Source organism: Miniopterus schreibersii, assembly GCF_964146895.1.
Source record: "Miniopterus schreibersii genome assembly, chromosome: 5".
NCBI classification, from domain to species: domain Eukaryota; kingdom Metazoa; phylum Chordata; class Mammalia; order Chiroptera; family Miniopteridae; genus Miniopterus; species Miniopterus schreibersii.
Window position 1 is genome coordinate 48,921,851 of NC_138106.1, and position 15,831 is coordinate 48,937,681.

The following is a 15,831-nucleotide window of genomic DNA, read 5'->3' on the forward strand; positions in this document are numbered from 1 at the left end:
TTACCCTTGCTTTAAAGCTGTATACCCTTACCTTCAGCTGTGCTGGTATTTCATAGTCCAAGACATTTCTTTTACCTTCTCCAGAGAATAAAATTCTAGTTGTCTGTCAGGGAAACAAAAAGTATAGAGCTGAGAAGGGGATCTAGGGATGCAGTCGTTTCTTAAGCAGCTTTCATCTAATCCTCCTTATTTCAGCCACCTCCTCCCTATGCCCATCACCATCTTTTCCAGAGGTACCTGGTGCTGTTAATTCCTGAGCCTTTTGAAGATTCTGCAGAGTAAGTTCTACTGGTTCTTGGCTTTCCCTACTGCCAGCTTAAGATTTGGCTTTTCCAGATCTGTTAAGTCATTTACCACTATGCATCTGCTTTTCAGCTTCCAAAATTAATTTTGTTGCTGCTGACCTCTTTCTTGTTCTTTCTGTTCTTGTGTTTTATGCTTTAAAAAATAATGCCTTTATTGTAGCTTTAGTGATGTTTCTGGAGTGGCTGAAACAGATGGGTGTTTAAGGCCCCCTCTTTGCCCAGATGTCCTGACACTGTTTCTTACTACCAAGCCTTTAATGAATATTTGGAGATAAAGAGTTTGAAAATATACCTGGAATGTAGATAGGCAGTTTTGCTAATTAAAGTCAAGTCCATCATCATTGTATCAACATCATCATCATCATCTTCACTAACCCTGTGTGTGTAACATTAATATTTTTATTTCTTATAATCTTATGAGAGGTACTCTAATTATATTCATTTTATAGGTGAGGGAAATTAAGGCTTAGAGGGTATGAGAAAGTTTAAGAGCCTAACGAGGGCACATGAATAAATAAAAACCCAGTCTGTCTTTACACTTTTTATTCTAGGGAGTTGTCACTCACAAAGAAGTTATTGATCCCTTATGTCTAATCCTATGTCTGAATTGTAGACTGAATCAATTTAGGACCTTGGGAACAAGGGAAAAGGGTAGAAGTTGCAGGAGTGGTCCGACCCTGCAGCCTTGATGGCAGCTCCATGGGGTGATTTCCACAATCCTGGCCTCATGTATTTCACTGTTTTAGGGATTCATGCTGCAGTGATATGTCCTTGGACTGTTAGGTGCTGGTAGTCTGTTGTGTCTGACTGAATTAGTGGGGAGCTAATGATGACTTATAGCTAGTTGAATGAGATGTGATGAATCACCCTTTTACTTTCTCTGTGGTTAAAGCTGAAGGAATTGAAGAATCTGCAGCAGCAATACTTACAGATTAACCAGGAGATCACTGAGTTACGTCCACTGAAGGTTCAACTTCAGGAGTATCAAGATCAGACAAAAACATTTCAGATTATGCAAGAAGAGCTCAGGCAGGAAAACCTCTCCTGGCAGCATGAGCTACATCAGCTCAGGTATGATAATCTCTGCTTTTTTACCCTTTTCCTTTAGTTTTCTTAACTTTTTATTATGAAATAGTTATAGATGTATATAGGAAGTTGCAAAAATAGTGTAGAAAGCGCTCGTGTACCCTTCACCTGATGTCCTCTAATGGGCACTTCTTACTTAACTCTAATGCAGTATCAAAACCAGGAGATCGACAATGGTATGATTCAAAGACCTTATTCATATTCACCAATGTTACATTTGTTCGAGTATGTGTGTGTATAGTTCTGTGCAGTTTTACAATATGTGTAGATTCATGTAACTACCACCACAACCCAGATATACAACTGTTCCATCAACACAAGTATGTCCCCGGTGCCACTAGTTCATAGTCATAATCCTCTCCCTCCCTTCTCCTCACCCTCGCATCCCTAATCTCTGACCACCACTAATCTGTTCTGCATCTCTATAATTTTGTCATTTTGAGAATGTTTTATAAATGGAATCATACAGTATGTAACCTTTTGAAATTAGCTTTTTTCATGCATCATAATGGCCCTGAACTTCCATCAACTTTGTTGTGTGTATTAATAGTTTATATTTTTTACTGACAAATTGTATTCCATGGTATGAATGTATTGCTTTTAACCATTTACCTGTTGAAGGACATGAGTATTGTTACTAATTTTTAGCTGTTGTAAACAAAGCTGCTATGAACATTTGTGTATAGGTTTTTATGTGGATAATAAGTTTTCATTTCTCTGAGATAATTGTCCAGGAGTGCAAATGCTAGGTGGTATGGTAAGTGTAGTATTAAGTTTTTTTAAAAGCTGCAGAACTATATTTCAGAATGACTGTACCATGTTATATTCTTACCAACAATATATGAGAGAGCCAGCTTCAATATCAAATGCTGCATTATTGTCAGCATTTGATATTAATACATAGGTAATGTGGTTTTAATTTGCATAATGGCTAATAATATTGAACATCTTTTTATGTGCTTATTTGACAGGCATTTGTCCTTTTTTAAAAATTATTATTTTTAAATACGTTTTTATTGATTTCAGAGAGGGGGAGAGAGAGAGAAACATCAATGATGAGACAGTCCTTGATCGGCTGCCTCCTGCACGCCCCCTACTGGGGATCGAGCCCGCAACCCGGGCATGTGCCCTGACCGGGAATCCAACCCACAACCTTTTGGTGTATGGAACAGTGTTCCGACCAACTGAGCCACACTGGCTAGGGCTCAACAACGTCTTTTTAATTTTGATGAATACAATTTATTGATTATTTTTCTCTTTATTCAGATTCAGTAATTTCTGTTCTATCTTAAGTTCACTGATAAGTTTCATCCATCACCTCCATTCTGCTATTGAGCCCATTGAGTTGCTTTTTATTTTGCATATGGTATTTTTCAGTTCTAAAGTTTCCATTCAGTTCTTCTTTATATGTGCTATTTCTTTGTGGAGGCTTTCTCTATTTTTGTTACCAGTGTGTTAGTAATTGCTTGTTGAAATATTTCTATAATGACTGCTTTAAAATCCTTGTCATGTAATTCCAACATCTGTGTCATCCCATTGTTGTTATCTGATGATTTTCTTTTGTCATTCAAGTTGGGATTTTCCTCGTTCTTAGAATGTGACACCCTTACTGCTTATTATAATGAGTTCAGTTGTATCCTGAACATTTTGGAAATTATAAGACTCGAAGTCTTACTTAAATCTTTTACTTTAGTGGACATCCACTGATCCCACACCAGCAGGGGAAGGGGAACACTACCACTTTACTGCCAGTAGGCTCCGCACTTAGCCTCCATTGATAGCCCTAGAGAGAAGGAGTGCCCTGATATTGCCACAAAGAGGTGGAAGTCCCATCTCCTCACTTGCACTCCACTGACAGCACAACTAGTGGGAGAGGGTTGCCTCATCACTGTTAGGTTAGAGTATAGGCATCCAGACTCCATACAAGGCCTCCATTGATATCACCGTGGGGTGTAGAAGACAGTGGTAAAAGTCCAGGCTCCCAACTCAGTCTCTACTGACACTGACACTGACACTGCAGAAGTGGGGTTGGGGAGGGGCACCTTGTTACCCGAAGTCCAAACTTTCCTCTTGACCTCTCCTGATACTGCCTCTGCAGTGACAGGGAGGGGTGCTTTATTACTTTGTCTTGGATGGAGATGGCTGCCTAGGTCTTATTTGTTTACTCCACTGACACCATAGTAGGGGTGAGGTTGGTCAGAGAGAGGCACCTCTTTACCTCTGGGTGGTGGTGACAGTCTAGGGTACGTACTTGGCCTCTTCTGATACCATCTAGCAGGGACAGTGAGGTGCATCTAGTTACCTGTAGGTAAGGATGTAACTCTAGCCTGTCCACTAGGATTCTTTTAATGTGAATGGGAAGGTACTCTAGGTTTCCATGGTGTTCACCTGGAGTAGAGTGGTTATTGTCATTATTTCTGTCTTGCTCGGCTGCTTCTTCCTGGTGCACTGGCAAGAGAGCAGACTTTTCTTGGCATTCATTGTTTCCAGGATGCAGGATCCTCCACCATCCAGTTTAGGTTATATTATTGATGAGTAATATTCCAGGTGTGTGTGTGTGTGTGTGTGTGTGTGTGTGTGTGTGTACTACATCATCTTTATCCACTCATCTATTGGTGGACACCTAGGTTGCTTCCATATCTTGGCTATTGTAAATAATGCTTCAGCTAACGTAAGAGTGTGTATATCTTTTTGAATTAGTGTTTTCATTTTCTGTGGATAAATACCTAGAAGTGGAATTGCTGGGTTGTAGGGTAGATAAATCTCTTTAGTTTTTTGAGGAATCGTCACACTGTTTTCCATAGTGGCTGCACCAACTGGCAGCCCCACCAGCAGTGCACAAGGGTTCCCTTTTCCTCATCCTCAACAATACATGTTCATTGTTGATTTTTTGATAAAAGTCATTTTTAGGTGAGGTGATAGCTCATTGTGATTTTGATTTGCATTTTCCTGATTATTAGTGATGTTGAAATTCTTGTTTTAGATGTGCTCCATCATCATGCTGCACGGTTCTGTTTATGATATAAATTTTGCTCTGATTATATATTTACTACATCTCTACAGCCCATGATACTGTTTTGAATATGGAATTACTCATCTTTGTCTCTCAAGTATATTTTTGCCTGTGATTATTCCATGTTTTTCTAGGATGGAAAAAAGTTCCTGGGAAATTCACGAGAGGAGAATGAAGGAGCAGTACCTTATGGCTATTTCAGATAAAGATCAGCAGATCAGTCATCTGCAGAATCTTATGAGGGAATTGAGATCTTCCTCTCAGACTGAGGCCCTCAAAGTACAGTACCAAAGACAGGTGAGTAATTTCAATGCCAATTGCTACTCAGAGGTGACCATTACCCAGGAAGCATCAGTTTCCTGTGAGCTAAGTGTCCATCGGTCACTATTAGGCAAGCCATCTCATGACTTCCTGTGAGGTGGACAGGGTTTCTGGAAGGAAGGAATTAAGCATGGACAAGCTTCATCAGTGTTTATATCCTGGCAGGCATCTCCAGAGACGTCAGCTTCTCTAGATGGGTCACAAAACCTAGCTTATGAGACAGAACTTCTTAGGACTCAGCTCAATGACAGCTTAAAGGAAATTCACCAAAAGGAATTAAGAATTCAGCAACTGAACAGCAAGGTAAGTCTTTCCTGCTAGACTGGAATTCAGTTTCTTGTTTCCACAGCTGGGAGCAAGAAGGTAAGTAGAAGCTGCCTAAACCTAGCCTCCACCTGTAGCGTATCCTAGGGTACAGAAGTTTTAACTTTCTCAGCCTGGGTTGCTCGCCCCAAACACTGGACACAGGGTTATTTTCTTTTCCTCACCTTTGGAGAGTCCTTGGGATTGATTTGGAGAAATCCATTCAGTAAGAGTAAAAAAGCCAACTCCTTTAGGAAGCCTTCCTCCCCAGCATCTCTCCCCATCTCTGTCACTTGTTAGTAATATTGAGGTCACTCCCCACAAGTCCTCCAACAAGTTCCTCTGTACTTCCCACCAGTGTGCAATAGGGAAGAGTCTCAGGAAGGAGGAGGGAGACTTTTCAGATGTGATTAGATAGTGGTAGTAGAGGTGAGAGGTCTGTTTTCTGTTCCATTCCATTTGTGTGCCTCCTCATTGTGTGTCTGATATTCTGGTACTAAAGAAGCCAGCTTGCTTTTTTCCCAAACCCCAGCCTTGCCACTCCAGACATGACAGGGAAGCATGCTGGAGTAGATGGGACCTGTTGTGCCTTCTCACATCTCTCTCTTCACTCCTCATCCATTCTCTGGCTTCTCTCCCTCCTTCACTGACCTCCCCGCCCCCACCCTCATTATACTCTTATTGCTCTCTGACTATTCAGATATTCTCTGGTGGTACCTCCCCTAGTTCTGCCTTCTTCAGAGGAAACCAGCTGGGTAGTTTTTATGATACAATTAGAGGGAATTTAAGAGATCATTTAGACTCTGGAGTCTGAAGATTGCCTTTGAGGAGGGCTGTGAATATCTAAAAATTGTATGTATGGTGTGTATGTTTCTCATGATAAGAAGTCATCAGTTCACCAAGGGATCTGTGATCCAAAAATGATAAAAATCAGTGGGCTGTTTCACAGATAAGGAAACTAAGCCCTAGAGGTATTAAGTAACTTGCCTACAGTATTAGGAGGAAGTTGGTCTGAGATAAATATGATAATGTACATGGAAGATCAAGGTGCCTGGCTTATGTAGAAGGTACTTTTTAAATGTTGTAAAATTCAGTTAATTGACATGGAAACATCAGAGACTGATAATACTATTAACTTTGGCTAGAAATATACATTTTAAAAATATTCTTGCTAATCCCAGTGAATTGGTAAAATTGCAGACTCTTTGTTGGGGAAATTGTCCTGGAGTTTTTAGAGGGGCTTCAAAGAAGCTCCTACCAGTTCCCCTAGCAGCTAGTCAGTTGTTTCTAGAAAGTTCTGCCCTTCATAGCTCTGTAACATTTTTTTCTCCCATAAACTAGATCCCACCTCAACCCTGTTATATTTGCTCTCCTGAACATTAGACTGTGACTCTGGGCATTTGTCTTTCTAGAACAGTATTTTAAACTGCAACTAAGTGCTATTAGTAGATAATGAAGTCATCTTATGGATAGCAAAAATTTTAACGTAAATGTTTTATTGAAGTAAAACATACAGAAAAGCACTGAAATCGTAAACGGTATGGCCTATTTCCATAAAGTGAAGACACCTGTGTAATCAGCACTCAGCTCAAGAGTTAGGACATACCAAGTCCCAGAAGTCCCTATGACCTCTTCAGTTCTCTGCCATCCCCTTAGAACTACCTGTAAGTGGAATTATATCTTCTCTTTTGCGTTGCTTCATTTATTTTGTGAGGTTCGTCCATACTGTTGTGTCTAGTATGATTTTTGGATTCTCATGTTGTATAGTATTGCATTGTAGACATAGACCATAATTATCCTATTCTACTGAAGGGTTTTTTGGGTTTTTCCATTTTAGGGCTATTATAAACAGTGTAAGTAGTATTTTTTTATTAAAAAAAAAATAAGAGAGATTGAAAATGTATATGTATTATGTAATAAAGGATATATCTTGTTTTCAGAAACTTTAGTTTCAGTTATTTATGGACTGGTTTCTGGGTCATAGTCAAAGTTATGTTTTCTTTAACAGCTTTATTGAGGTATATTTCACATATCACTTAAATCAGAGTATGAGAAACATTGCTTTAGGTAGCTTTCATTCTGGGTGAGAAAGAGTTCTTCCTTTAGAACTCAACTATAACAAAGGTATCTCCATCCCTAGCATTATTCATTCATTCATTTATTCATCAAGCAAATAACTATTATTTGCCTTCTGTGAGCCTGGCTGTATGCTAGATATTGAGGATACATATAACCCCTCATGGAGCTTACATTCCAGGGAGCTGAGACCCTCACTCTAACTGGGCCCTAGATAACTGGAAGAATTGTTTCTTGGGCCCTAGATTGGGATTGTAGTAGATGGGCTGTCAGCATAGAATGGCTCCACTCCGAGGCACTGCCCAAATTCTTGTGTGCATGCTCAGATTTTATCTGTATTTGTACAGATGTATGGTTGAATGTTTGTATGTAATGCAGACTTGAAAACATGAGAGGAATGATTATTGGTGTAATGTAGTCTGGATGTTCCCTCCTATTCTAGATGGTATCCTCCATTTTTATAAGTATAGACATGATGAAATACAATAGCTTATGAGCTAGAGCAGAAATCAGCAAACTTTTCCTTGCAAGCCCAGATAGTAAATATTCTAGGCACCGTAAATAGTTTCCCACTTCTTCCCCCAGCTCGTTTTCCTTTCTTGCTCAAAAAATTCTGAGTTTTCTCACTTTGATGGAACACATAGTGCTATTGTTGCCATTATTGAAATAAAGGCCTTGCATAAAACAATTAAATCCTTAAAACTCAGGACAGCTAGCCTGAGTACTCTTTATAGTGAAACAGCCCTGTGAGATGGTGCTTATCTTGTCCTCTCTTTCAGTTTTCTCAACTACTTGAAGAGAAAAACACCCTTTCAATTCAGCTGTGCGATACTAGTCAGAGTCTTCGCGAGAACCAGCAGCACTACAGTGACCTTTTTAATCACTGCGCGGTCTTGGAGAAGCAGGTTCAAGAGCTGCAGGCGGTGAGTAAGGAGAAGTTGAGAGGCTGGGAAGAGTGGTATGAAACTAAGTGCAAGTGAGAGAGTAAAATGAGCAGCATGGACGAGGCCGATGTGTTCAGGCTGAAGGTTAATTAGGTGTGATGGGAGAAAGTGAGAAAAAGAAGGGAGTTAGTGGAAATGGGAATAAGGCCTGGGAAAAATTAAAGAAGGGATTAGATGGAAAAAGATCAGTGAGGTGGTGGAAGAGAAATCAAAAAGTGAGTGGAAAACAGTGATGATTGAGGCTTTCGGAATTCTGAAACTAGGAAGGTTTTGATTTTGCTTCAAGAAATAAGAAAGCTGTAGGGAGATTTGTACCTGAGGAACAGAGTAGGCAGAGCTATTGGCAGCAGTGGAAAGGAGTGCACTGTTGAAGTTGGATGAGACTGAGAATTGTTATGGAGATAAATAGGGTATGGAAGGGGGAGAATGGGTTTGGGAGGGATTGTTGAGCAAGGGAAGGATCAAAATAGCTTCTCAAAAATCTATGAGCCTGCACTGGAAGAAAGCAGATTTCAGTGGTAAACCTTTAAAGATTTAAGAGGAGAGATTCAAGAATGAGAATCTGGAATAAAATTGAGGGTTTTATGTAGGAGATTAATCTAGTAAAGCTGAAGAGTCTCTCTTCTTAGTCTGTACTTGAAGAGAAATATAAGCAGAGGTATTCCTCTCCAAGATTTCTTATTCTCTTTGATGTTATGTGAGTTCTCCTTTTGCCCAAGTAGTTTCTTAAGCACTTTTATCACTCAGTTGCTATGCTTCTTCTTCTAGGGGCCACCAAGTATGGATGTTGCTCCAGGAGCTCCCCAGGAAAAGAATGGGGCTCACAGGAAGAGTGATCCTGAAGAACTGAGGCAGCCGCAGCTGAGGTAGGGAAGCAGCTCTCCACCCTGGAGCATGCATTACATATACAGAAATAGAACGGCCATCTAGATTGAACTGGAGTCCATTGTATGGATCTGATATATCGTCTTATCTTTGGCCTCGCAGAATTGGTGTGAGGATTAAATAGTAACAATTCTAACAAATTAAGTATGAAAAGTTTGTAAAGCAAAAATAGCACCAGTGCACACACACACCACTAATCCAGTGGTTTTCAAATGAAAGATATTCAGCCAGTCCCTAAAATTCTTAAGATATTTTCTGCACCTTTATTTAATCACTCTACAGCTATGCTTTCAATGTATCCATTGTGTTTGTGCAAGCTTCTGTGAGTTTTTCTGCTTTATAACCTTATGGAGACTTGGAATCAGCAACTGTGTTCTGCATCTCATGATGCTGTTTGTTTTCCTTTTGTCCTGAAGTTTTTCGGAAGCCCAGAAGCAGCTGAGCAACACTAAACAGGAGATGACCGAATTGAGGAAGCTGCTGGAAGAAGAGCGAGACCAAAGAGTGGCTGCTGAGACTGCCCTCTCCATGGCCGAGGAGCAGATCAGGAGGTAAAGGGCTCGGGGATACCTGGGTTCAGCTCTGGTCCTTTCTGATCCCACTCGTGTACATTTCAGCGGCCACACTTGGGAATAATTAGTGTCTAATTCTCATCTTGAGATGGGTGCTGCAGTGACTTTAGGGTCATTGTAGTCACTCGAGAAGATTGTACTTTTGGAATCTAGGAGGCCTGCACTTTCCAAAGCAGTTGTTCTTAGAGAATAATAATAATAATATCATCTACCATTTATTGACAGCTTATTTCATGTGGGGTGAAATAAGGTATCTTTTATGTCCCAACAATAACTATATGAGAGAGTTAGGATTCTTTAGAGAGCCAATTAAATGGCAACCCCATTCCCTATCTGAGATCTGAATCAGTTGAATTTTTTTAATAGATTAAAACATATGGGAGATTAAGAGACCACTTTATAAAGCTGAAATAAAAGAATCTAGCTTTTATTTGCTAGCAAATGCACTTCCTAACCCTGAACTTCCCCTCCCAGTCCCAGGCAGCCTTAGGCCAGAGTAGGCTTTCCTTGCGGAAGAAGAACCCACTCTTGTAAAATGAGAACATTACAGCAAATTGCGCTTCTTATTGGAAGTTTGCTCCAAGCGTGATTTAGAAGGACAGCTACATATCCCCAGTTCCTTATTCCCAGCTCACCAGTCAAGAAAATCACTATGCATGAGAGAATAGAGTGGCTACAGTTATTTTGCTGCTAGGGATTCCTTTCCATGGGGTGAAACATTAAAAGCAGGCACTTTTATTATATCTGGAGGGACTGGGGAAACCATCTACATATATTGCCTCTTCCCTCAGAGGGTGGCATTTGTGATATTAATGGCTTTCAAAGTTTAAGTGGCGAGGCGGCAGCCCTAGAGAGCAGGTCTTATTTGAGATACCTTTCTTTCCCATCCAGCATATTCACAGCTTCTCAATTTTCATCACTCATTTCAGCCTTGGTATGCAACCTTGAAGGTGGGCTCTTTGGGGATACCACCCAGCCTTACTGTCTCTGCTAAGCATTTTCAGGCCTGTGCACCCATGCTGCTTCTCTGCTACTTACTATGGACCTGCTTAGATCGGTGAAACCCAGCCCTTTGGGGGATATCTCTTCCTCGTGTATAATTAACCTGTCCCAAGCCAACTTGAAACCGCATAGCTCAGAGTGACTCGAGTCTGTAGACAAGCCACATTAATCCAAGCTTAGCCCCTCCGTAATTTCCTCTTTGGCCCTGATGCAGAGTGGAAATTGAGGTAGCCAATCAAGTACTGCCTACCTAAGCTTGGTACTGTCACTTTAATCTTAGAACTTCACCGGCATCTGTTGTGAATGCAGAACTGAATGGACTTACTGTTTGGCTCACCAGTTCCTTCCTCAGCCTCACCTACAGAAGTTGACATACTGATTTATGTAGTACCATAGACCATGCTATTCCAGATCAAGCCTGCCCCCCAAAAGTTTACCACTTGGGGGAACAGACATAGAAGGCTCTCAAGAGGAAGAAGGCAGTCCAGAGCAAGGCTATGCTTTCCCGTTTTTCTTTCCAGATTCACAAATCAGATTAAAGTATTCCTTCTGTCCTGGAGGAAAGTGTGTGGCCTGCAAAGAGAGGCCAGGAATAGTAGGCTAATGAGTTTCTCTGAGTCAGGTGTGGTGTAGTGGAAAAAAAGAACATGATGTTTAGAGATAAGCTTAGGTTTTGAATTCCAGCTCTACCTCTCACTGGTTTGCCACCATGGGCAAGTAATTAATTCCCTCTTCAAGCCTTATTTTGAAGAAAGTAACACCAACCTCAAAACCTGAAGATTAAATGCATGTAAAGCACCCAGCCCAGCATGTGGTAGGTAGAATGCAGTCAGTTCCTGGTAGTTATCATCACCTTTTACTGCTGCTGAAAGAAGCCTGTCTGCCTGCACATCCTTGCGTGGGGTCAGGGTGTAAGAGCAGCCTTTGCTGCAGGTCCCTTGTGCTACATCACGTGGCAAGATGACCAGGATGACTTCTCCTGGTCGCTTCACATGCTATGAACCAACGCCATACCTTTTCCCATCACAGGTTGGAGCACAGCGAATGGGACTCTGCCCGGACTCCTATCCTTGGCTCCTGTGGCACTCAGGAGCAGGCACTCTTCCTAGACCTCACAGGCAGCAGCTGTCGAAGGGTAAGCAGGGAAGAAGGGTAAAGAGAGGGCTGTCCTATCCTGCAGGTGGGCTGTGCTGAGAAGGGAGGGTTCAGGCGCTGAGCAGCTGCTGGGGCTAAGACTGGAAGGGTATGGAGGGTTGGAGGACACTGGTGGAACTGGCCCATTTGTTGATTTTGAGGGGACCTTCTCTCAGGATATCTCTTTTCAGTGGGGTTGGGAAGGAAAGGGTAAAACTCTCTCTGACTTTCCCGTTTTTCTTTCAGTCACGGAGTGGAGCTGGATGGAAGCGGGTACTGCGTTCCCTCTTCCATTCCCGGACCCGAGTGCCTCTGCTAGCAGCCATCTACTTTTTGATGGTTCATGTCCTACTCATTCTGTGTTTCACGGGCCATCTATAAACTTAGTTCTCACCTTTTGGAACATGCCCCTTAGAACTTGGAATTCCCTCACCTCTAACATTAAAACCATCAATTCCAGTGGAACAGTCTTCCCAATTACAGGTCCTCTCTCCAAGTCTCCACGGAAAGTGCCTGCAAAAACAAGTGGATGGAGCACAGGTTAGAGCTGCGAGGACCATCGAGTCTGCTTTCTACTACTGCCAGGGCCTGAACATTTTTGCATAATCTGAGGAGGCCCCACATTTGGTTGTTGGGCTCAAGATTTGTTCAGATTTTGTCAGGCCCTGACCTCTTGTGAAAGGTGCTGAGGAATTTTTTTCAGCGAGGAGGGTGGCTCCAATAAACCTAATAATCTTAAGTTCAGTATCATTTTGGCTGATACTTTATTTGCTTCATTTACCTTATTTTCTCCTGCTTCAGGGGGAAGTGGACCCGCCACGCCAAAGTTCTGGGGAACATTATCACATAGGATATCTGACTAGGTCTCCTGGGTAGGAGCTGAAGGGTTTTATCTGTTGGATCACAGGGAAGGAGTCCTTCCCTGGCTGTTCAGACGTCATTGGAGTAAGATTTGTGGTCCTAAAGTGTAAGGACGGGATCCCATTGCTGATGCCCTTGATCACACGTATACTAAGATGCTGAGTGGCCCGTGCCTTTCCTCTCACTGAAAGGCAGGAAGAACTGACTATAGACAGCGAGGTTCAGGTTCTTGGCATTCTTATTATCTAGATATGCCTTGAATGTGGCCCTACAACAGTACACCAGGAGCTAGTCCTAGGTGAGGTGCTGGTGCCCAACCAGGGAGATCTGGCTGGTCTGGGGACCACTCGTAGCCTCTTGAAGTACTAAGCTATTTTGCTGTTGGTAACAGTTATCCCACTTTTTCAACTATGGTAACAGAGAGCTGAGGAAAATGGAGAGAGGATATGGAGCAGACAATGTTTAAGTCTAGGCCCGAGAATGGTAGCAGGATGGAATTCCGTTTGTGCCTCTCCTCCCCCCAGCCTCTGCCTGCTGATTATTTTCTCATCATGCACATGGTGTCTTCCTGGCCTGCTCTCACCACCCGGAGAAAACTGGTGAACTCACTGATCTGCTCTAATCATTTGTTCTATGGGGACCAAATCTTGGTCACCCCAACCCAGGAACTTCCCTGAATCACTGTAAAATAATAAAATTATTTTCAGAATGAAAAACTAGTGTGTGCATGTGTGTATGTTACATGGGTGCTTGCATACATGTATTTGCATGCTGAGGGGAAGAGGATAGGGGGTGTAGGAGTGGGGCTGGCAGGAACGGATACAGGAGTAGAAAGCTCTACATAATCAGGCTTCCTTCTCACTGACCAACATCAGTAATGGCTGCCTGTGTTCCTTCCAGCTGAGCCGCTAGACCCCAGCTTGGATAATGAAGTAGAGTGAGCAACTTTCATCCAAATACTGAGCCAAGCAAGCTGGGCCTGAGATTCATGCAGGCTGATACCTGGGCCTGGGAGAACTTTTATCTGGTACACATCGAGAGCATGAGGCCCCTAGGGGTCCCTCTGGGTGGGAGTGGGGGAAGGCATTTTTTTGTTTTCATGTTAAGTTGCCACTTGAGAAAAGCTAACTCACTTTCTCAAGGTACAATAATTGAACCAAGTCTGTCTTCAAAGCCCATGCCATTCTATGTGCACAGCTCACTGCCTCTCATTGAGAATGAACTTGGGACATTTGCTAAGGAGAGATGAGGTTTCTTGGTGTCATCTCTAATTAAATTTATAATTTCTCTAAACTACCTGGATGGTATATCACAACATCTGATCAGATCATTTCTGTTTTCAACACTGAATTAGGATTCAAAATTACCTAAGAGATTTTTTCCCCCCTTCTACATACTTTTCCTTAAAATAATTTTGGTGCTGCCCCAATAAATAGATCATGAAGTAGGAGAGATCAATAAATGAAACTCCCCCTGGCATAGAATCTTTAGATTTGAAGAGACTGAGGTCTTCTTCCTAATGCAGAAATCCCCTCCTCTCTGTCTTAAGACTAGTTCATCCATTCTCTGCTTGAATTCAGTGGGGAGCTCACAGCTGAGCAAATCAGGTCACAACTCTGCCTCAATCAAGATTAGGAGAGGCTAGGTCAGATATAATGACAAATACCCCTAATTTTCAGTAGTTAAAACAACAAAGGATTATTTTCTAGTCAAAGACTCCAAGTCCCTCACAATAGATTGGGTGTTGTCATTCTCAATTGGGGACCCTCTCCCCAAATGAGAATGGACCTGTTAGGTAAGATATTAGACATGAGTGGTTGGGGTGGGGCCTGCCCTGGGGTCCTGAAGAGGGGTCAGACCAACAATGCCTTCAGACTGTCTCTATGGGCTGCTCAGCAACCGGCAGACCAGAGGACAGGTTCAAAACCAGCCAGTTCTTGGTGAAAGCTCAAAGGAAAACAACATGACTTCAATGAGACCTTGCTAGGGCCCTGGCCTAATTATAATGAAATTTGCATTTTGGTTTTGACCCCACCCCATCCCCTGTGGGCTTTTCAGTATGCATTATGGATAAGGGCATGTGCAGAAGAAATATATAACCCTCTTCTGTCTATCCCTGAATGCAAATGAAAATCTCCACCCAGAAAATCTCTCATTTAAACCATATAACCCAGGAGTTCGGGGCCATTGTCTCGACTGGCCCGCTTGTCGCCTGGAGTGTATCTTCAATAAATCCCACTTTGCTTTACTTTCATATTCGTTGACTTTAAAATCTTTTCATCGACTAGTAGAACCGAGGTCCCAGGTGGTAATCTCAAATCGGTAACAAACCCACTCTTGAGAATTTGCAGGTGGTAGGCAATGAGCAAAAGGATTGCAAAGGTTGTTCTGGTCTAAAGTCTACCAGAAAATGATGTATTTCATTACATTTCACTGGCCAAAATAAGTCACCTGAACAAGTCTGACTTCAAGAAGAAAGGGTGGGGCAGCAAATCTAGATTAACAGCAGTACAGAATGCCACAGACCTCCCATCATCTGGAACCACCTGGTTCTTTCAGACTTCTTCCTACTATATGGAACCAAATCTTCCTATCAGTTAGTTCAGATGTCCTCTAAACAATCTGAATTTTTCTCCCTCCATGCCTTACCTTTCCCCTGTGACTTATTCCCTTCAATCATTCAATTGATCAGTATTTATTTGAACACCTACTATATGCAAACCCAGTTTTAAGTGCTGTGGGTAATGTAAAAGTGAGTTTCTGTTTAAATTTTACCCTGCAAGATCCACATAAAAATCATTTTCCCTGCCCTATCTGGTTTGGCTCAGGGGTCAGAGCGTCAGCCTATAGATTAAAGGGTCCTGGGTTCGATTACAGCCAAGGGCACGTACCTTGGTTGCAAGCCCGATCCCCAACTCCGGTCAGAGTGAGTGTGGGAGGCAACCAATCGATGTGTCTCTCTCACATCGATGTTACTCTCTCCCTCTCTCCCTTCACTTTCTCTGAAAAGCAATGGAAAAATATCCTCAGGTAAGGATTAAAAAAAAATTAAAAACTAAAAAAAAACATTTTCTCCATTCAGCCTGCCCTGATTACTTCAGCCAATACCAAACTACATGCAACTACCCGCCTATTTCAGACACAAATGCTGTTCTACAGCATTCTGTTATGTGTTTTCTGGTTGAATGTTTTCCTTCGCTGACCAGATACAAACTCTGAGAATAAGAGCTTTTTTTTTTAACTTCCCCATGACCTTTGAAGCCTTGCCAGAGACTAGACATAGAAGCAGTTAGTACTTTTTTGTTTAAGTGCCTAAGCAGAAGTAACTG

General features: G+C 42.0%; 1 protein-coding gene across 11 annotated transcripts in view; it reads left to right on the forward strand.

Moving 5' to 3' along the window:
- GOLGB1 (golgin B1) overlaps positions 1–13,213 on the forward strand; it is a 61,461-nt gene extending 48,248 nt beyond the window's left edge. For all 11 annotated transcript variants that reach the window (XM_081139097.1, XM_081139098.1, XM_081139093.1 and 8 more), the window contains 8 exons: positions 1,198–1,376; positions 4,539–4,701; positions 4,891–5,028; positions 7,884–8,027; positions 8,817–8,914; positions 9,350–9,484; positions 11,537–11,642; positions 11,888–13,213. In XM_081139097.1, coding sequence (XP_080995223.1) covers positions 1,198–1,376; positions 4,539–4,701; positions 4,891–5,028; positions 7,884–8,027; positions 8,817–8,914; positions 9,350–9,484; positions 11,537–11,642; positions 11,888–12,022 — 1,098 coding nt within the window. In that variant the 3' untranslated portion in view covers positions 12,023–13,213. The remainder of the gene's footprint in view (positions 1–1,197; positions 1,377–4,538; positions 4,702–4,890; positions 5,029–7,883; positions 8,028–8,816; positions 8,915–9,349; positions 9,485–11,536; positions 11,643–11,887) is intronic.
- The last annotated feature ends 2,618 nt before the right edge of the window (positions 13,214–15,831 follow it).